The sequence below is a fragment of the Lagenorhynchus albirostris genome, chromosome 20, assembly GCF_949774975.1.
Source record: "Lagenorhynchus albirostris chromosome 20, mLagAlb1.1, whole genome shotgun sequence".
Classification (NCBI taxonomy): Eukaryota; Metazoa; Chordata; class Mammalia; order Artiodactyla; family Delphinidae; genus Lagenorhynchus; species Lagenorhynchus albirostris.
Genome location: NC_083114.1, coordinates 37,408,506 through 37,430,408, shown reverse-complemented (window position 1 = coordinate 37,430,408; position 21,903 = coordinate 37,408,506). Strand labels below are relative to the sequence as shown.

Sequence of the window (21,903 nt, the reverse complement as noted above, 5' to 3'; positions counted from 1 at the left end):
GGCCAACCCTCTCCCTACAATACAGTTTAAAATAATTCTACCTTTGTTCTTCGTGCCATCCTTATAATAATCCTAAAATACAAAGGTCAACTTTGTATTAAAAAAATAAAAAATTCTATAAGTTACTAACTGAGCCTTCAGGTACACAACTAAGCCTAAACTCATCTACTAATAAAGTAACATTATGGGGAAGTTTGTTTTAAACACTCTTCCAGCCTACCATAAATTATAGATATTCTCATTTTGCAAAAAGCTCCCATCTTTTGCATTCTGTTTGTTTCAATTATTCAGGGCAACCCAGGCTGATAATTACACAGTCCCCAGTTGCTGAGTAAAAGTGACGTTTAATTAGCCAGCAGGAAAGATCGATTAAGATCCAGCAGGGCATCTTGTGAGGTTCTCGCACATTCCTGGAAGGAATATATTCTGGCTGTGCCCTTTGAAAGGATAAAACTCCTTGCTTGCTTCTAAGGAGTTTCAATGAGGCTTCTAAAGTAGATGCTAAGATTGGTCAGCCACACATTAAATTCCAGGTATAAGGACTTTCCTGGTGGTCCAGTGGTTAAGAGCTCCCGGGCTTCCCTGGTGGCGCAGGGGATAAAGAATCTGCCTGCCCATGCAGGGGACACAGGTTCGATCCCTGGTCCAGGAAGATCCCACATGCCGTGGAGCAACTAAGCCTGTGTGCCACAACTACTGAGCCTGCACTCTAGAGCCCGCGAGCCACAACTACTGAAGCCCACGTGCCACAACTACTGAAGCCCATGTGCCTGGAGCCCCTGCTCCGCAACAGGAGAGGCCACCTCAATGGGAAGCCCGCGCACCACAACGAACAGTAGCCACTGCTCGCTGCAGCTAGAGAAAGCCCGTGTACGGCAACTAAGACCCAACACAGTCAAAACAACAACAACAAAAAAAAACAAACTCCGTGCTCCCAACGTGGGGAACTAAAATCCCACACGGTGCAGCCAAAAAAACAAACAAAAAAACAAATCCCAGGCATATCCCTGCAGTTGCTCTCCCTTGACTAAAAGTACTCAGTTCAAACATTCTGAATCACATTGCCTCCAAGTTGGAAAACACGTAAAGTAACACTCTCTTATCCCCAACTCTCATTCAGTTACCACATTTCAAGCAAGAGGTGGTCGGGAAATATATTGTAAAGGAAAATTTTTATTTCTTCCACCATCAAGCAAGTGTATGCATCTGTCAGGTGCTCACATTCTAAAAGGTACAAATTAGGTCAGGGCTTTTAATTTAAAAAAAACAAAAACTTAATGAGCATGATATTCCAATCAGTCTGAGACTAAGACATTCTACTATGCTCAGAGAATCAACTGGATAAGTCCAGTTTAAGTTTTCTATTAGGAAAGGACATGTGGATATAAAATCAAGACCAAAAATCCTAACGAAAATTACCTCATACTGCTTAACATCTTCCCTTTCAGTAATTTGGACAAGCATAAATATTTAGCTTTTCACACATTTTGCAAAAGTGTTCAATAAAGACTAACATAACAATCCAAAGCAGAAAGCAGAATAATTTTTTTAACATACATAATTATCAAAATATTTCCATTTTGGTAAACTACCCTAAATATGCCTGCCTACCTCCAGTGCAATTCAGTATACATTTATTAAGCCTCTACCAAGTATAAAGAACTATGATAGGTGTGTCTTACTTTGCTAATTTATATACAATTAAAGTAGATGTTACTGATTATAAATTGTTTTAAAGCTTATGAAGAAGAATAATGGAACCGGTTTATACAAACCTAGCTTTGATTTGCTGCAAGCCCCGTAGAATATGGTCTCTGTTGTCCCTTGCACCAGCACTAAGGTTCTCATTCCGCAAAACTTCTCCCAGGAACTCCTCAGTATCTAAAAGAAAAGGAAAGTTGATCAATGGAAAAGAAAAAGTACTAAGGGAGAAGGAGGAAAATCTGAAGGACTAAGAAACAGGTATTATTTTCTCTTTAAAAACTTTGAAGTTGTAGAACGAGGGGAATGTAATTAATGCCACAGAACTGTACACTTAATAGTGGTTAAAATGGTAAATTTTATGCTACATATATTTCACCAGAATAAAAAATAAATAAAACTTTATATATGCCTGTAAATGACATTTTCTGATAATCCAAGACCTTGCTATGAATTTAGAAAGCTAATGCATATATTAACCATAAGAAATAACTATTTTCTAAACCATCTTAAAGAAACATTCAAATATTAATTATCACCGATGGCAGAGGGTGGACTGTCAGTTTCATAAACATGTAAACATTACAAACAAGTCACAAGCCAATAGAAGCTAGAGAGAAATACCAGTAAATAGAACTGAAATTTAAAATAGAGCTGAACTGCAAAATCAAGAACAAAAAGGGCAGGCATTCAAAGAAGAAAAATTAATTAGCAGATGCATCATTAATGAAAACGACAATGCAACCAATTGAAGGAACCCACATGGAAAAGAAAAAATGTGTCCAAGAGAAGGAAACTGCAATTATGTGAGCATAATTATATATTATTTCTATACATGATAGAAATATATAATATGGAACAAATGATGTTATGTTAAAAGAAATTGGGGGGCATTTACAAATTTTCAAAGACAAAATAAACTGATAATGATTATAATTGCCAGAAATGCTAGCTATACACTTTATTATGCATAAAATAATTATAATCCCTAAAAAGCATATAAATAACATGGTTAAAAATTTCTACTTCCAAAAATATGAAACTGTATTATATATACTATCAAGATAATGTTATGAATTTATACAGTTGGGTTACATAAGCATACTTAAAATTTTGTTTTACATTCACACCACTCAACAACACCAAACAAAAAAGTCCTAGATAGCCATTACCAGAACTTCTGATGGGGCATAAGACGTACTTTTGATGAAGTTCTGGAAGTAAAAATTTCACTGAGGACCACCATCAACTTCCAAGACCTGCATCACATTTATTGCATATGTCATTTAATAGGTTCCTCCAAGTTCCTCTAAAGGCTAAAGAATGAAAAAATGAGTTTAATTAAAAGGTAAAAAATAAATGCTATCAATTAATGTAATATACCATGTTAATAGGATAAAGGACAAAGACCATGTGATCATCTCAATAGATGCAGAAAAAGCATTCGACAAAATTCAACAGCACTTCATGATAAAAAAGCACTCAACAAACTAGGAATAGAAGGAAGTTTCCTCAGTCTCATAAAGACCATCTACAAAAAACCCACTAACATCACAATGGTGTGTAAAAATTAATAAATAGAACCCTCATTTTAAGTAAGTCAGGATACCAGAAGAGGGAGCGCTCACGCCCTACCCATAGATGTCAATTGCAGACCCAATAGGAAGAGATGTACCTTTGTAACTCCAACAGGAAGAATGTTGATACTTTACTACCCAGAAGGAGGAAGGAAAAATTTCTCCTTGCCCTGCAAGAGCCCAGCCAATGAGAGACTGTTACACAACTCAGCCAATGAAAAGCCATTACACTTTGAACTCCCAGTTTTCTCCAATGGACTCTTGGTTTATAATAGCCCCTCCCAACTCCTTCTTCTCTTCTATAAAAGAAAGTTCCTCTCTTCTGTTCTCTGGATTTGCCTGTGGATCGCCATAGTTGCACGTCCTGAATTGCAAGTCTTTGCTGTTCCCAAATAAACCCATTTTGCTGGTAAAATAACTGGTTGTTTGATTGTTTTAGGTCAACAAGTGAAAGACTGAATGCTTCCTCCCTGCTTCTAAAATCAGCAGCAAGACAAGCTGCCTCCTCTCACCACTTATACTTAACATTGTACTGGTGCTGGCCAGGGCAATTATGCAAGAAATGAAATTGAAAGAGTCTAAATTAGAAAGGAAGAGGTAAAACTATCTCTACTTGCATATGACATAATCTTGTATAAAGAAAACCCTAAGGAATCCATTGAAAAACTATTAGGTCTAATAAATGAGTTCAGTAAGTTTGCAGGATACAAGATTAATACACAAAAATCAGTTGTAATGGGACTTCCCTGGTGGTCCAGTGGTTAAGAATCCACCTTCCAATGCAGGGGACGCGGGTTCGATCCCTAGTTGGGGAACTAAGATCCACATGCCACAGGGCAACTAAGCCTGCGAGCCACACCTAGAGAGCCTGCGCACTCTGGAGCCCGCACGCCACAACTAGAGAAGCCCATGTGCTGCAATGAAGACCCAGTGCAGCCAATAAATAAATATTTTTAAAAATCAGTTGTATTTCTATATAGTAGCAATGAAAAAATGAAATTAAATTAGGAAACTTCCATTTAAGATAATGTAAAACAATTAAATACTTAGGAATAAATTTAGCAAGAGAAGTATAAAACTTAAACTCTGAAAACTACAAAATATTATTGAAAGAAATTAAAGGCCTAAATAAATGGGAAGAATCTCATGTTCATATATGAGACTTACTGCTATTAATATGGGAATATTTCCATATTAATCTAAAGATTCAATGCAATCTCTATAAAAATCTCAGCTGGCTTTTTTTTCAGAAATTGACAAGCTAATCCTATGATTCATTTAGAAATCCCAGAGACTCAGAATATCCAAAACAATTTTGAAAAAGAAGAACAAATTTGGAGGATTCACATTTTCTGATTTCAAAACTTACTACAAAGCAACAGTAATCAAGACAATATAATACTGGCATAAAAACAAACACAGGTCAAAGGAAAAGAACTGGGAATTTAGAAGTAACCCCTCACATTTATAGTCAATAAATTTTTGATAAGGATGCGAAGACAATTCAATGGAAAAGAATAGTTTTTCAACAAATGGTGCTGGAACAACTGAATATCCACATGCAAAAAAATGAAGTTGGACACCTACCTCACAAAATATACAAAAATTAACTCAAAATGGATCACATTTTGAGTTAATAAAAAGTAAAAGCTAAAACTATTAGAAGAAAATAGGCATAAATCCTTGTGACCTTGGATTAGATAACAGTTTCTTAGATATGATGCCAAAAGAACAAGCAACAAAAGAAAAAATTGGACATCAAAAATGAAAAACTATTGGGGACTTCTCTGGTGGTCCTGTGGTTAAGACTTCACCTTCCAATGCAGGTGGTACAGATTCGATCCCTACTCGGGGAGCTAAAATCCCATATGCCTCACAGCCAAAACACCAAAACATAAAACAGAAGCATTATTGTAACAAATTCAATAAAGACTTTAAAAAAATGAAAAACTATTGTAGTTCAAAGGGTGCTATCAAGAAAGTGAGAAAAATTTTGCAAATCATATATCTGATAGGAGACATATGCAGAAGTATAAAAAGCTCTTACAACTCAATAATAAAAAGACAAATAACCCAATCTTAAAACAAGCAGAGAATCTAAATAGACATTTATCCAAAGAAGATATACAAATGACCAATAAACAAATGAAAAGATGCTCAACATCAGTTGATACCAGGAAAATGAACCACAATGAGGTACCACTTTACATCCACTAGGATGGCTACAGTTAAGAAGATGGACAATAACAAGGGCTGTCGAAGATGGAGAGAAATTACGACCCTCATACATTGCCAGTGGGAATATAAAATGGTGCCGCCATTTTGTAAATGTCTGGCAGTTCCTCAAAAGGCTGGACAGAGAGTTACCATATGACCCAGCAATTCCACTACTAGATATTACCCAAGAGAAATGAAAACAGGTGTTCAAACAAAAACTTGTACACAAATGTTCATGGCAGCATTATTTTTTTAAACATCTTTATTGGAGTATAATTGCTTTACAATGTTGTGTTAGTTTCTGATGTATAACAAAGTGAATCAGCTATATGCATACTTATAGCCCCATATCCCCTCCCTCTTGCATCTCCCTCCCACCCTCCCTATCCCACCCCTCTAGGTGGTCACAAAGCACCAAGCTGATCTCCCTGTGCCATGCAGCTGCTTCTCACTAGCTAACTATTTTACACTTGGTAGTGTATATATGTCCATGCCACTCTCTCACTTCGTCCCAGCTTACCCTTCCCCCTCCCCATGTCCTCAAGTCCATTCTCTACATCGACGTCTTTATTCCTGTCCTGCCCCTAGGTTCATCAGAACCTTTTTTTTTGTTTTAGATTCCATATATATGTGTTAACATACGGTATTTGTTTTTCTCTTTCTGACTTACTTCACTCTGTATGACAGATTCTAGGTCCATCCACCTCACTACAAATAACTCAATTTTGTTTCATTTTATGGCTGAGTAATATTCCATTGTATATATGTGCCACATCTTCTTTATCCATTCATCTGTTGATGGACACTTAGGTTGCTTTCATGTCCTGGCTATTGTAAATAGTACTGCGATGAACACTGTGGTACATGTCTCTTTTTGAATTATGGTTTTCTCAGGGTATATGCCCAGGAGTGGGACTGCTGGGTCATACGGTAGTTCTATTTTTAGTTTTTTAAGAAACCTCCATAGTGTTCTCCATAGTGGCTGTATAAATTTCCATTCACACCAACAGTGCAAGAGGGTTTCCTTTTCTCCACACCCTCTCCAGCATTTCTTGTTTGTAGATTTTTTGATGATGGCCATTCTGACTGGCGTGAGGTGATACCTCATTGTAGTTTTGATTTGCATTTCTCTAATGATTAGTGATGTTGAGCATCCTTTCATGTGTTTGTTGGCAATCTGTATATCTTCTTTGGAGAAATGTCTATTTAGGTCTTCTGAGCAGCATTATACTTAATAGCCAATATGTGGACAAAACCCAAATGTCCATCGACTGATGAACAGATAAATAAAATGTGGCATATCTATACAATGGAATATTATTCAGCAATAAAAAATGAAATGCTACAATACAAATAAATCTCTGAAATCATTAGTTCACCAAACAAAAGAAACCAGTCACAAGGGCTACATATTGTATAATTCCATTTACATGAAATATACAAGATAGGCAGAAATCTACAGAAACATAAAGTAGGTTAGCGGATGCCTAGGGCTGTGGGAGATATGGAGGCAGATTAGAGAATGAAAGCTAAGGGGGTTCAAGTTTTCTTTGGGGATGATGAAAATGTTCTAAAATTTATCTCGGTGATGATTGCACAACTCTGTGAATACTATACTAAAAGCCATTGGATTGTACACTTTAAATAGGATGGGTAGGGTGTATGGCATAAGAACTATATCTCAATGAAGCTGTTAAAAAATATAAATGGGGCTTCCCTGGTGACGCAGTGGTTGAGAGTCCGCCTGCCGATGCAGGGGACTTGGGTTCGTGCCCCAGTCGGGGAAGATCCCACATGCCGCGGAGCAGCTGGGCCCGTGAGCCATGGCCACTGAGCCTGCGCGTCCGGAGCCTGTGCTCCGCAACGGCAGAGGCCACAACAGTGAGAGGCCCGCATACCACAAAAAAAAAAAAAAAGATGAATGCATAAATGAACAAATTACAATATCTACACATATCCTTCTGAAATTTCAAGACTGAAGGAAAATGAAAACATTCCTCAAGCACCGACATGGAAAAAAATAAGTAGTCTACAAAATAAGAGTCAAAATGGCCTCTCCACAAAATAAGCACTAGAAGATGAAAGTTTTACAGTGTTTTAAAGGAAAAATACTGTGCTCAAGAATTCTAAGCATAGTCAAGATGTTGGTTATATAAAATGAAGGAGACCAACAAAACATTTTCAAACAGTTGTGGCTCTGAATTTTTACCACCTATATTCTTTCCTGAAGAAAATCTTTTCAAGGACACACTGATCAACAGAAAGAGGTGGTGATGAAATTCAAAACAGCCAAATAAGTTAAATCTAGATACTTGTGGTTAAGTATAGTTTAAAACTTATTTTAAAAAGTAATTCTTAATTAAGACGTTTGTAAAAAAAATGTAATAAGCATCTGAATGCATTTAGAAAAGGAATAGAGAAGAAGAAAAACGTGCTAAATTACTTATTTACATAGGGCTAATGGGTACTATTCCATCCTGGACAATGATAATTAAAGCAAATGGGTTCAACTATGATTTTTCAAACACTAATGTAATAAAAGTAGAACAAAAGATTTTAAAAATATTCAATATAATAAAATATAGAAAAAAGAGAAAAATGTAGCAAAACAGATAAAACTCATAAGATTATATATCACTGATGACAATAATTGTGAAATTATAATTACCACGTACTGAGAAAACAATCTGTGTAAAATATTATAAAATGTGACCAGCATTGTACAGAGTGACAGATTTACAGACTTCAATATTTCCAATATTAAATAAAAAAGAATGAAAAGAAATAAGCACCAAATTCAAAAAAATCAGAAAAGAGCAATAAACCAGCCTATGGAAAGGAGGACAAAAGAAACAATAAAGATAAAAGCAGAATTAATAAGTCAGAACAGTGGTTGTCTAATAGTGCTCTCTGGAGTCATAAGCATCTGATAAGAAAGAGAAGTTGGGGTTGGGGTGGGGTCAAGTGAGTGAAACTCTGGGAAACTCCCTTCCTTCCACTCACGATCCCCTTTGCTTTAATCACAAGTCCTTGGCTTTTATCTATTTATACACTGGGATTTCACATAAGATTTCAATTTTGAAAAGGTTCCATTGCACAACTTAGTGGTTACAAAACCACTGAACTTAAAAATAGTGAGAAAAATATGTATACAAATGCTAAATAAGTATAAGAGCTGGGACTTTTCAGAAGTGAGGGGAAATCCAATAAATTGATATATCATCAGCAAATGTAATCAAGGAAAAGGGAGAGAACGCACAAATACACAGAAATGAGGCAGAATAAAAAGAGGCAATAACAAACACCAAAATTTTTTAAAGATAATGAAATATTTGATAAAGTTGGTGAGATTTCAAGTTATTTTAATTTTCTTTTTTGTGCTTTTATGCATATTTAAATTTTATGATAGTGGGCATCATTTTTATCCCTTTAAAAGATTATTTCAAAAACAAAGTGCTATGTAAACAAAATAAAGTTCCATGCAAATAAATACGAAAATCTCCGTGAAAGTTTCTGAGAAAAATATAAATTTCTAAAACTGAATTGAGAAATGGAAAACCAGAATCCTGAACAGGCTAATAACCAGGGGAAAAGAAGAAAAGGTTGCTAAATGTTTTTTTGAGTTCATATTAATATAGTTTTTTAGATGTTTTTCAAACCTTTAAGTAATGAATAATTCTTGTTCTATATAAATTATTCCAGAGCATAATTCTCAAATTATGAGAAACTTCTCAAATCATTTCGTATAACCTAGCATAACCACAGTTCTAAAAGAGCACAAAAAGGAATCAGTTTAAAGTTAATATAGAGGGAAGGGTGGGGGGCGGGGATAGTTAGGGAGTTTGGGATTGGCATGTACATACTGCTGTTTAAAATGGATGGCCAACGGGGGACCTACTGTGTAGCACAGGGAACTCTGCTTGGTATTATGAGATGACCTAGATGGGAAGAGAATTTTAAGGGGAATGGATGCATGTGTGTGTATGGCTGAGTCACTTTGCTGTGTGCCTGAAACTAACACAGCACTGGGGTGGTTTTTTTTTTTTTTTAACATCTTTATTGGAGTATAGTTGCTGTACAATGTTGTGTTAGTTGTTGCTGTATAACAAAGTGAATCAGCTATACATATACATATATCCCCATATCTCATCCCTCTTGCGTCTCCCTCCCACCCTCCCTATCCCACCCCTCTAGGTGGTCACAAAGCACCAAGCTGATCTCCCTGTGCTATGTAGGACAGGAATAACACAGCATTGTTAATCAGCTATACTCCAATATAAAATAAAAAGTTTTTAAAAATTTTAAAAATAAAATTAAAAAATAAAGTTAATATAGATACAAAAATCCTAAATAAAATACTAGTAGATCACACCTAGCAGTATATTAAAAGAATAATATAGTTTATCCTGGGAATATAAAGATGTTTCAATATTATTGATGTATTAGATATTTATTTAATAGGTTAAAAGAGAAGTCTATACAAACCTCTTGGCAAATGACAAAACCACCTCTGATGATATTTATTATCTATTTGTGACAAAACTATATTAAATAGAAGTAAAAGAATACCTTCTTAACCTAAGGAATATATATGTTGCAAACTAGCATCGTATTTATGGCTGAAAAACTAAAGTCATTATTATTTTATTTATTTATTTTTTTTGCGGTACGTGGGCCTCTCACTGCTGTGGCCTCTCCCGTCGCGGAGCACAGGCTCCGGACGTGCAGGCCCAGCGGCCATGGCTCACAGGCCCAGCCGCTCCACGGCATGTGGGATCTTCCCAGACCAGGGCACGAACCCGTGTCCCCTGAGTTGGCAGGCGGACTGTCAACCACTGCACCACCAGGGAAGCCCTAAAGTCAATATTATTAAAGATTGTTTTTCCAGCTACTCCCACTGTCAAATAACATTGTTCTGGAGCTTCTAGACAAAAAGAAGTCTTAGAAGGAAAAAAAACATCATTATGCACAGATATTATAACCAAAGACATATAAGCTTAAAACTATGAAGTTGGAAAACTTTTAGAAATTGTAAGAATTCACTAGGGTAACCAGAAAATAAATTCTTTAAAAATCGGTAGCTTTCTGGGTAATAGTAGAATAGCTTATGTTGGAATGACTTTCCCATAGATAAGAATTATCAACACTAGACAAAAAATTCAAAAGCAACTATTTTAGGGCACCAAACAGTAGCCAAAAGCAGGCAGAAATTGGTGGGGATTTGATCCTTGAAAGAAAGGAACTGCAGGGTGAGACGTGTGTTTATATAGCTTTTCACCTAAAGGTACTCCCAGTCCATGTGGGGTGGAGTGGCTAGGGAGCACCCTTAGGCAAAGAGCTTAGTGGGCTGTGGGAAAACACCAAATGCCACAACTTACATATACTTGGAATCTCAGAAGAAGGTTAAAACCAGAATAGGACAGAAAATGTACCAGAAGAAATAATCGTCAAAAATTTCCCAAATTTGATGAAAAATATTAATTTACAGATTCAAGAAGCTCAGTGGACCTCAAGTAGGATAAACATAAAGAAAACTAAACACTGGCAAATTATAGTCAAACTGCTGAAAATCTAAGATAAAGAGAAGAATTTCAAAGAAGCTAGAGAAAATGACCCATTACCCATAAGAAAATAATGACAGGAATGAGAGTTAACTTTTCATCAAAAATAGTGGAGGCCAGAAGACACTAGAACGACACATTTACAGTGCTGAAAAGAAAAAGGGAAAAAAACCTGTCAACCCAGAATTCTATATCCAATGACAATAGCTGTTGAAATGTACAGGCAAAATAAAGACGTTTTTCAGATAAACAAAAACTGAGAAAACTTTTTGCTAACAAACCTGCTCTAAAAAAAAAAATCTAAATGAAATTCATCAAGCTGAAGGGAACTGACACCAAAGGGAAATTCAGATCTACAGGGGTACCAAAATGCTAAATATGTGGGTAAATATAAAATATTATCACTTTTTTCCTCTTTCTCTTCATTTCTTCAAAAGATAACTGGCGAGCTAAAGCACAGATTATAACACTGCATTGCACAGCTTATAACATATGTACATGCAAAATATGTGACAGCAATAAAACAGAGGATGGGGGGGAGAAAATGAACCCCCTTTAGTGGTATAAAATTAACTCTGAGTAGCCTGTGATAAGTTAAGGAACATATTGTAATCACTGGAACAACCCTAAGAAACAAAATAAGGAGGAACAATTTTCTAAAATAGAGAAATTAAAATGGAATACTAAAAGCATTTGATTTTTTTAAAAGCAAGTGTAATAAAAAAATGTGACAATTGCAAAACAGGTAGTTAAATGGTAGACCCTAGATCCATCCATAACAATAGTTATATTAGATGTAAATGAATTAAACACTTCAATTAAAAAGCAGAGATTTTCCTAACTGAATAAAAATGCAAGACCCAATTATATGCTTTCTACAGGAGACACTTTTCTCCTTCCAGTTTTATTGAGATATAATCGACATACAGCACTATGTAAGTTTAAGATGTACAGCATAATGATTTGACTTACAAATGCCATGAAATGATTACCACAGTAAGATTAGTGAATACCTATCATCTCATATAGACACAAAATTAAAAATTTTTTCCTTGTGATAAGACCTCTAAGGATTTACTTTTTTTTTTTTTTTTGGCGGTACATGGGCCTCTCACTGTTGTGGCCTCTCCCGTTGTGGAGCACAGGCCCCAGACGCGCAGGCTCAGCGGCCATGGCTCACAGGCCTAGCCGCTCCGTGGCATGTGGGATCTTCCCGGACCAGGGCACGAACTTGTGTCCCCTGCATCGGCAGGTGGACTCTCAACCACTGCGCCACCAGGGAAGCCCTGGAGATCTGTATCTTTTGACTGCCTTCATCCAGTTCCCCCTCCCTCCACCCTCCCCCTTTGGCAATTGCAAATCTGATCTCTTTTTCTATGAGTTTGTTTATTTGTTTTTGAAGTATAATTGACTTACAACACTATGTTAGTTCCTGGCACACAACATAATGATTCAAAATTGCTATACATCTCAAAATGATCACCATGATAAGTCTAGTTATCTGTCAGCATACAAAGATATTACATAATTATTGGCTATATTCTCCAAACTGTACATTTCATACCTGTGACTCATTTATTTTGTAACTGGAAGTTTGTACCTCTTAATCTCCCTCATCTATTTCTCTCCTCCCACCTCCCCACTACCCTCCCCTCTGGCTACCACCTGTTTGTTCTCTGTATCTATGACTCTGTTTCCATTTAGTTATATTTGTTCATATTTGTTTTGTTTTTAAGATTCCACATATAAGTGAAATCATACAGTATTTGTCTTTCTCTGTCTGACTTACTTCACTTAGCATAATACCCTCAAGGGCATACTTATCTTGTTCCTGACCTTAGAAGAAATACTTTCAGCTTTTTGTCATTCAGTATGATGTTAGCTGTAGGCTTGTCACACGTGGCCTTTATTATGTTGAGGTATATTCCCTCTATACCCATTTTATTGAGAGTTTTTTATAATAAATGGATGTTGAATTTTGTCAAAATCTTTTTCTGCAACATATGATGATCATATGATTTTTATTCTTCAATTTGTTAATGTGGTGTATCACAGTGATTGATTTGTGGATATTGAACCATCCTTGCATCCCTGGGATTAATCCCACTTGATCATGGTGTATGATCCTTTTAATGTACTGTTGATTTGGTTTGCTAATATTTTGTTGAGGATTTTTGCATCTATGTTCATCAGTGATATTGGCCTGTAATTTTCTTTTTTTGTTATATCTTTGTCTGGTTTTGGTATCAGGGTGATGCTGGTTTCACAGAATGTGTTCAGAAGCATTCCTTCCTCTGCAATTTTTTTGGAATAGTTGGGAAGGATAGGTGTTAACCCTTCTCTAAATGTTTGGCAGAATTCACCTGTAAAGCCATCTAGTCCTGGAATTTTGTTTCTTGGGAGTTTTTAAAATACTGATTCAATTCATGTTTTGTATTTCTTCCTGATTCAGTCTTGAGAGATTGTACATTACTAGGAATTTGTCCATTTCTTCTAGGTTGTCCATTTTATTGGCATATAATTGTTCAAAGTAATCTATAAGAGACACACTTTAAATATAAAGACACAGATAGGCTGAAAAAAAAGAATGGAAATTATACAGTATGCAAAGAGTAAACATAAGGAAGATGGAATGGGTATACTAATGTAAGACAAAGTAGACTTCAGTACATGGAGTATTACAAGAGATAAAGAGGGATATTTCATAATGATAAAAGGGCCAAGTCATCAGGAAGATAGAACAATTATAAAGTGTATGCACATAATAAAATAGCTGCAAAATACCTGAAGCAAATTCCAATGCAACTAAAGTAAGAAAAAGACATATCTACAATCATAGTTGGGGATTTTACTACCCTGTTTCAGAAACTAATAGAACAACTAGACAAATAATCAGCAAAGAGATAGAGGACCTGAACAACACTATCAACAACTTTGATCTAATTGACATTCATAGAATGCTACATCTAACAACTACAGAATACACTTTTTTTAAAGTGCATATGAAATGTTCACCAAGATATACCTTATTCTAGTCCATAAAATAAGTCTTATAAACACCAAAAGTCGGGCTTCCCTGGTGGCGCAGTGGTTGAGAGTCCACCTGTCAATGCAGGGGACACGGGTTCATGGCCCGGTCCAGGAAGATCCCACATGCCGCGGAGCGGCTAGGCCCGTGAGCCATGGCCGCTGAACCTGCGTGTCCGGAGCCTGTGCGCCGCAACAGGAGAAGCCACAACAGTGAGAGGCCCACGTACCACAAAAAAACAAACAACAACAAAAAAAAAACACCAAAAGTCTAAAATCGTAGAGTATGTTCTCTGACCATAAAATAAGTTAGAAATAAATAACAATGAGATATCTAAAAAGCCTCAATTCAAAGTAACGTAAATCAAAGAGGAAATACTCTTCTTTGAATAAACTGAATGATTATAAAATACAACACATCCAAATTTGTAGGACGCAGTTAAATCCACACTTAAGGGAAACATACAGCTTTAAATGCTTATGGTAGAAAAGAAGAAAGGATTAAAATCAATGATCTAAGTGTTCATCTTAAGAAACTAGAAAAAGAAGAACAAACTAAACTCCAAGCAGGAAAAAGAAATTAATAAAGATAAGAATGGAAATCAATTAAATAGAGAGCCGAAAAAACATTGGTTGGTTCTTTTAAAAGGCCAATAAATTTGATAAGTCCCTAAAGGTTTTATCAAGATTCATAAAAGGAAAAAAGAGAAAACCGAAATTACCAATATCAGATTGAGAGGGGAAAAGGAAGAAAAGATATTTCTCACACTTTAGAAAACAAACACAAACATATTTACCTTTCCCTCTAACAAAAAAGGCATTGTTACTCACCATAGAAACATCGGAAAATAAAGAAATTGATATAAGCAACAAAATTTGCAATCCCATCCTCTTTCACGTTTTTGTTTTTTGTTTTTTTGGCCACGCCGGGCAGCATGCGGGATCTTAATTCCCTGACCAGGGATCGCACCCATGCCCCCTGCAGTGGAAGCATGGAGTCCTAATCACGGGACCACCAGGGAACTCCTAACTCTTTCAGTTTTTATTCTGTGCTGACAAAACCTTTTTATTTTCATTTACAAAAATGAGATATCAAATGTTCTGAATTTTTTCCACTAAACCCTGGTTATTGGTTATATCATAGATCATATAATGAAATATGATATAACCAATTAAAAATAATATTCATGAAGAAAATTTAAGGAATTCAAAAATTCTCACAGCATATTATTAACACAATACTGAACGAAAAGGAGAGGGAGAAGAGGAAGAAGAAGAAGAAAAGGAAGAGGAAGGGGCGAGGAGGAGGAGGAAGAGTAGAGGGAGGATGACAGGAGGAGAAAGAAGGAGGAATGCTGAAGGACTGACATTACTCAACTTAAAGACTTACTACTATGCTACAGTGATCAAGATAGAGTAGTACTGTTGGAAGAACAGACACAGATCAATGGAACAGAACAGAAAACACAGAAATAGCCTCACACAAACACAGTCAACTGATCTTTGACAAAGATGTAAAGGCAATTCAGTGGAGAGAGGATAGTCTTTTTAACAAATTGTGCTGTGACAACTAAACATCCAAATGAAAAAAAAAAAGGCACAGCTCTAACTTTTCACAAAAATTAACTCAGAGTGGATCATAGACCTAAATGTAAAATGCAAAACTATAAAATCTTAGAAGATAACACAGGAGAAAATGTAGGTGACCTTGGGTTTGGCAATGAGTTTTTAGTTACAAGACCGAAAGCATGATGAATGAAAGAAATAATTTAGGCTTCATTAAAATGGAAAACTTCTGTTCCACAAAAGACAGTGTTAAGACAATGAAAAGACAAGCCACAGACTGGTAGAAAATCTTTACAAAACACATATCTAATAAAGGACTTATATCCAAAATATTCAAAGAACTCTTAAAACTCAACAATAAGAAAACAAACAACCCAATTTTATAAATGGATATAAGATGCGCATTTGTCATCTGTGTACCTTCTCACCAAAGAAGATACACAGATGACAAATAAGCATATGAAAAGACACTCAGCATCATATGTCATTAGGGAATTGCAAATTAAAACAACAATGCGATATCACTATGTAACTATTAGAATGGATAAATTTTTTAAAATTGACAATACCAATAGCTGGCAAGGATGTAGAGCAACCAGAACTCTCATTAATTGCTGATGGGAATGTAAAATGGTATAGCCACTTTGGAAGATGGTCTGGTTTCTTCCAAAGCTAAACATAGTCTTATCAAAAGATCCAGCAATCACACTCCTGAGTATTCACCCAATTGAGTTGAAAACTTTTGTCCACACAAAAATCTGCACATAAATGTTTATAGCAGCTTTATTTATACTTGCTAAAATTTTGGAAGCAACCAAAGTGTCCTTCAGTAGGTGAGTGGATAAATAAATTGTGATACATACAAACAGTGGAATACTAGTCAGTGCTAACAAGAAATGAGCTCTCAAGCCATGAAAAAACATGGGGGAAGTTTAAATGCATATCACTATGTGAAAGAAGCCAATCTGAAGAGGCTACATACTGTATGATTCCAACTACATAGCATTCTGGAAAAGGTAACACTATAAAAAGATCAGGGGTTCAAGAGGAGTCAGGGAGGGATGAATAGGTAAAGCACAGGAGGCTTTTAGGGCAGTGAAACTATACTGTATGATACTTTAATAATGGTTGACACATGGCTTTATGTAATTATCAAAACCTATAGGACTTTACAACACAAAGAATGAGCCTTAATGTCTACAAATTTCAAAAACTCATTTAGCAGGTTGGGGAATCTCAGGAAAAAATGCAGACTGTAACAACATAATCTAACTGATTACAAATATATGAATTAAACTCACTGAAGAAATGGGGGAAAGGTACTGACCTAAGCAACACTGGAAATGGGTAGTCTATAAGACCAAAGGCAAAAGGAACTGCACGTGAATACTGGACCCTAGTCAATAAAGTTGTCTCCAATGGGTGTAGGGGTTATCAATTCTTATACTGCTATACATGTATACTCTAATCAAACAATAAATGGATGATGAATGGTGGGAGTCAAGTTTCTTAGTGTTGGAGTGGAAAAGATAGGAGCAAGCAGCAAGAATATTAAGGAGAAGAGCTGAATAGACATTTTTCCAAAGAAGACATACAGATGGCCAACGGACACAAGAAAAGATGTTCAACATGATTATTAGGGAAATGCAAATCAACACCACAATGAGATATCACCTCACACCCCTTAGAATAACTATTATCAAAAAGGTAAGAAGTAATAAGTGCTGGAGGAGATGTGGAGAAAAAGGAACCCTCATGCACTGTTGGTAGGAGTGTAAATTGGTGCAGCCACTATGGAAAACAGTATGGAGATTCCTCAAAAAATTACAAATTAAACTAATATATGATCCAGCTGTTCCACTTCTGGGTATTTATCCAAAGAATACAAACACACTAATTCAAAAAGATATACGTACCTCTATATTCAGCACAGCATTTTTTACAATAGCTAAGATATGGAAACAGCCATCAGTACATGAATGGATAAGGAAGATGTGGTATATATAAATACAATATATTACCATTCAGCTATAAAATGATGAAATCTTGCCATTTGTGACCACATGGATGGACCTTGAGGGTATTATGCTAAGCGAAATAAGTCAGAGGGAGAAACAAATACTGTATGATTTCACTCATATGTGAAATATAAAAAACAAACAAATAAAATAAATGAACAAAACAGACCAAAAAGAACAAACATGTAGATACAGAGAACAGAGTATTGGTTATCGGAGGGGGTGGGCGGTGAAATGGGTAAAAGGGGGTCAACTGTACATGACAGATAGAAACTAAATTTTTGGTGGTGAGCACACTGTAATGTATACAGAAGTAGAAATATAATGTTGTACAAATGAAACTTATATAATGTTATAAAACAATGGGAGCTCAATTTAAAAAAAGAATAGTAAGGAGTCTAAAATGAATTAAGAATTGAAGACATCAATAAGAACTCATGTTTAACTTTGTATAGATACAGATTGTTATGTATAGAAATTGCTTATAGATATATTTACATGTGGGGTTACCTTGCACACATATATTTCTTTGCTTTGTCAGCTGAGAAGGCCTAAAAGAAACAACATTCCAGTGACAATGAGCACACCTACTACCCAGATATTGATTTCTAATACCAATCTTCAGTAAAAGGAACCAACGCTGTTTTGAGAGATGGCTGATTTTAGGACTGGGGCAGGACACATATAAGATGACCCTGGAGCATCTTGTAGTGCCAGAAAGTAAGGAAGTGCCCAAAACACACACACACACACACACACACACAAAATTCATGGGGCATGTCAAAAGGAGCCCAGGAGCCAAGTAAAAGAGCGCCCAATGGCCAAAGCTAGAACAATTTGAGCAACAAAGTTAGGTAACATTGGATTATAACTCGAAGTATAAGTATTCATGAGTCCACAATGATATAAATAAGTAACTTAATACATGGGAGGAGAACACACAAATCTCCAGTGCAGAAGAATTCCAAATAAGTTATATAGATACTCCACCTTAAAGAAGAAGGAGCATAACTCCCAACACTTAAGTGTAGATTGCACATGGAGACTTCCTTCCGAAGAGTACAGTATTGAAAGGGGAAATAAAGAGTAACTTGACAGTGGAGAAACCTGACAATAACTATAACAGCCAGGTGATCAAAGTCAACATCAACAGTCATAAATCATGTTGATAGTATGTACCCTCGACATTTGATGAGAATGGCTCTTTACTTCTGTGATCTCCTTTCCAAAAACCTGTAGCCCTAGTCTAATCACGAGAAAAACATCAGACAAATTCTGATATAGGGCGTTCTACAGTATACTTGACCAGTACTCCTCAAAACTCTCAAGGTCATCAAAAACAAGGAAAGTTTGAGAAACGGCTGCAGAGAAGAGGAGTCTAAAGAAATAAATTAAATGAGGTATCCTGGATAGGATCCTGGAAAACAGAAAGGACGTTAGGTAAAATCTAAGGAAAATGGAATAAACTACAGACTTAGTCAATAACATATCAATATTGGTTCATTAATTGTAATAAATGTATCATAGTAAAGTGAAATGTTAATAATGGAGGAAACTGGGGGTAAGGGGAATAGGAGAACTCCGTACTACCCGCTCAATCTTTCTGTAAATCTAAAGCTATTCTAAAAACTAGTCTATTAATTTTTTAAAGTGGTATATGATATAATCTTCACATTTTACCAGAAGAAGGGGGGAGGGACTGGGTTAAATTCATTCATTAACCCAATCTTTATTGAGTCCCTCCTATAGGTCAGTCAGGCACTGTGATAAACACCAAAATATTAACAATGGTCATCTCTAGGCAGTGGAATTACAAGCCATTTTTATCATCTTCTTCATACTTTTCTATATTTTCTAAATGTTCTAAAATATGTGTTTTAGAATATGAAAAAATAAGTAAAATTAAAATCACTATGCAAGCATAATGTAATACTGCTCTTAGCTTGGATAGACAGATTTTAATTTTTCTCCCTCCTCTTCATTTCACTCAGTGGTAGTGGGCTGTGCTGGTTCATAGCTGGGAATAGGAAAGGAGGCCACCCAAGCAGAGAGAAAGTGGGGAATAGAGATCCTGTGAGAGATGGATGGTTAAAATGAATACTTCATGCCTATAGATGATAAATGTAGAGAGATATATATATATATTATTTTGAATTTCTACTCTCCTTACTAAATGCTTATAAGTAAAATATCCCATGTAATTATATTTGTATATACTAAAACTGCTAAAACGGAATCAACAGGATATAATTATCCCCCAACTCATTGGGGGGATATTTGATAATTTGATATTTTATTATGACTTCACTTTTTAAGTTTCACTTTAAATTACTTTTTTGAAGGCTTCATTTCAAAACACTTTAGAGGGCCACTTGCTAATTTAAGTACTTGTTCCTTCACCTGCAAGTGTCATCTACTCAGGGGAATAAAATGACACGAAGACAATCTCTTCCATCTGTCTCATCATTTTTTTTGAAAAAGCTGATCTAAAAATACTCCCACAACTCACTAGATGAACAAATTTATAATCATGAAAACATAAATAAGTCAAAAGCAAGAGCTATAGGAGGGATTATACATCTAGTATTTTATACACTTCCCAACTCATTTTATGAAGCCAGCATAACCCTGATATCAAAACTTGATACAGATATTAAGGAAATTACAGACCAACATATAATACAGTTGCCTTTCAATTTGCAAGATGATGCTACTTACAGTGATTATGACCTCAAGGTGCCTGAGCAACCCTGCTCAGAAACACATTACTCACCACTGAACAAGGAAGAGATTTTCACCTCCTGTATTTAACCAAGTTTACCACTCTCTCTGGGTGGGTTTTCCATTAAGCAATCAGCCTTGTACAAACAAGGACTCCTTTAATATAAACATCATGTCCTATCACATCAAGATGCCTTAGGCTCCTGCAACTGCAAAATCCAGAGTGAAAAACACCACTAACTGAGTGAGAACACTCCTGAGGTGCCTCTGACATCACAGCACTCACTACACATAACACTTGATGTTACAGGGTCTACACCTAGTTACCTTTGACTGGTGAGTGAGCAATACCACACTGGTGTAAATGTCCTCACACCAAAGAGAAAAGACAAAATCAGAAACATACCATAAACGATGCCACATTTTTTCTGAATGCCTTTATTCTTTAACAAATATTTACTGAGCACTTATTACATGCTAAATACTGAAAAAGTGAACAAGATAGATCAAAACTAAAAGTTTACAGTCTACCAAAGAATAAAGACTTAAATAGACAATCAGAATAAATTGTGATATGAGTTATAATAAGAAAAGTGAGGGGGGCACAGGCCTAGAGTGGATGCAACTAGTCTAGAGGGAAGTAAGTCAGGGGAGATCTCTCAGAGACCTGACCTTTCATCTGAAGCCCACAGATTAGCAGGTCAAGTATGTCTGCTGGGGATGGGGAGGAGGTGGTAGAATGAGGAAAAGAATGGCATAAGCGTGGGAACATTATGTGCAAAGGTCCTGAGGTGATAGATGTTAGTTCAGTTGGAGAGACTGAAAGAATTCTTACTTGGAGGGCAGAACATAAAGGTTAGGGGTGAGAGGACAGTGATGAAAGATTATTCTGGAAGGCAAGCTTGTAGCAACATACAGTATTTTGTACTAAAAGTAATATACAATGATTTTAAGTCTCATGTTTAAATGGTAAACAGCTCTGGCAAAGATGCATCTTCCTATTATAATTCACAGCTTCCCTAAAACATAGATTCCCTCAGCTTCCAGGCAACTTATGGATATCTATTCCAGCAAACCAGAGTAGGAAAAGAAGATAGAAAAAGAAAACAAAGAAGGACAAGGGGACAGAGGGTATGTGGAACTCTGTAGACATGATATAATCATCACATCCCTGGGAGAAATCACTGCACGGCCTAAGGCCAGATGAAAAGATTCTGACTTGACAGGATGCATCCAAGATCTCTAGGTTCTGTAGACTGGTCAAAGTCTCTTACATTCTCCCAAACCTCTGACCTTGTCCATTTAAGAAGCTACTCTTCTATTTGGAGAAGAATGACATCCTATGTGTCACATTTTTCAAACTAGTGAAAAATAAAGGTTGCCTCCATCTGTTTTCTAAGTAATGCTCCTAATACACAGAAAGAACAAAATATTTAAGTTGGTGTTCTTTAACAGTTACAAATTTTTTTGTTGATATATTGTTTCTAAAACTCAAAAGTTTGCTTCAATCAATCT

At 35.9% G+C, this 21,903-nt stretch overlaps 1 protein-coding gene across 1 annotated transcript in view; it reads right to left on the bottom strand.

Annotated features, from left to right (window-relative positions):
- The window catches only part of SKAP1 (src kinase associated phosphoprotein 1), a 276,095-nt gene that overhangs the window by 239,484 nt on the left and 14,708 nt on the right, over positions 1-21,903 (bottom strand). Inside the window, exon 2 of the mRNA XM_060134266.1 lies at positions 1,776-1,881. Coding sequence (XP_059990249.1) covers positions 1,776-1,881 — 106 coding nt within the window. The remainder of the gene's footprint in view (positions 1-1,775; positions 1,882-21,903) is intronic.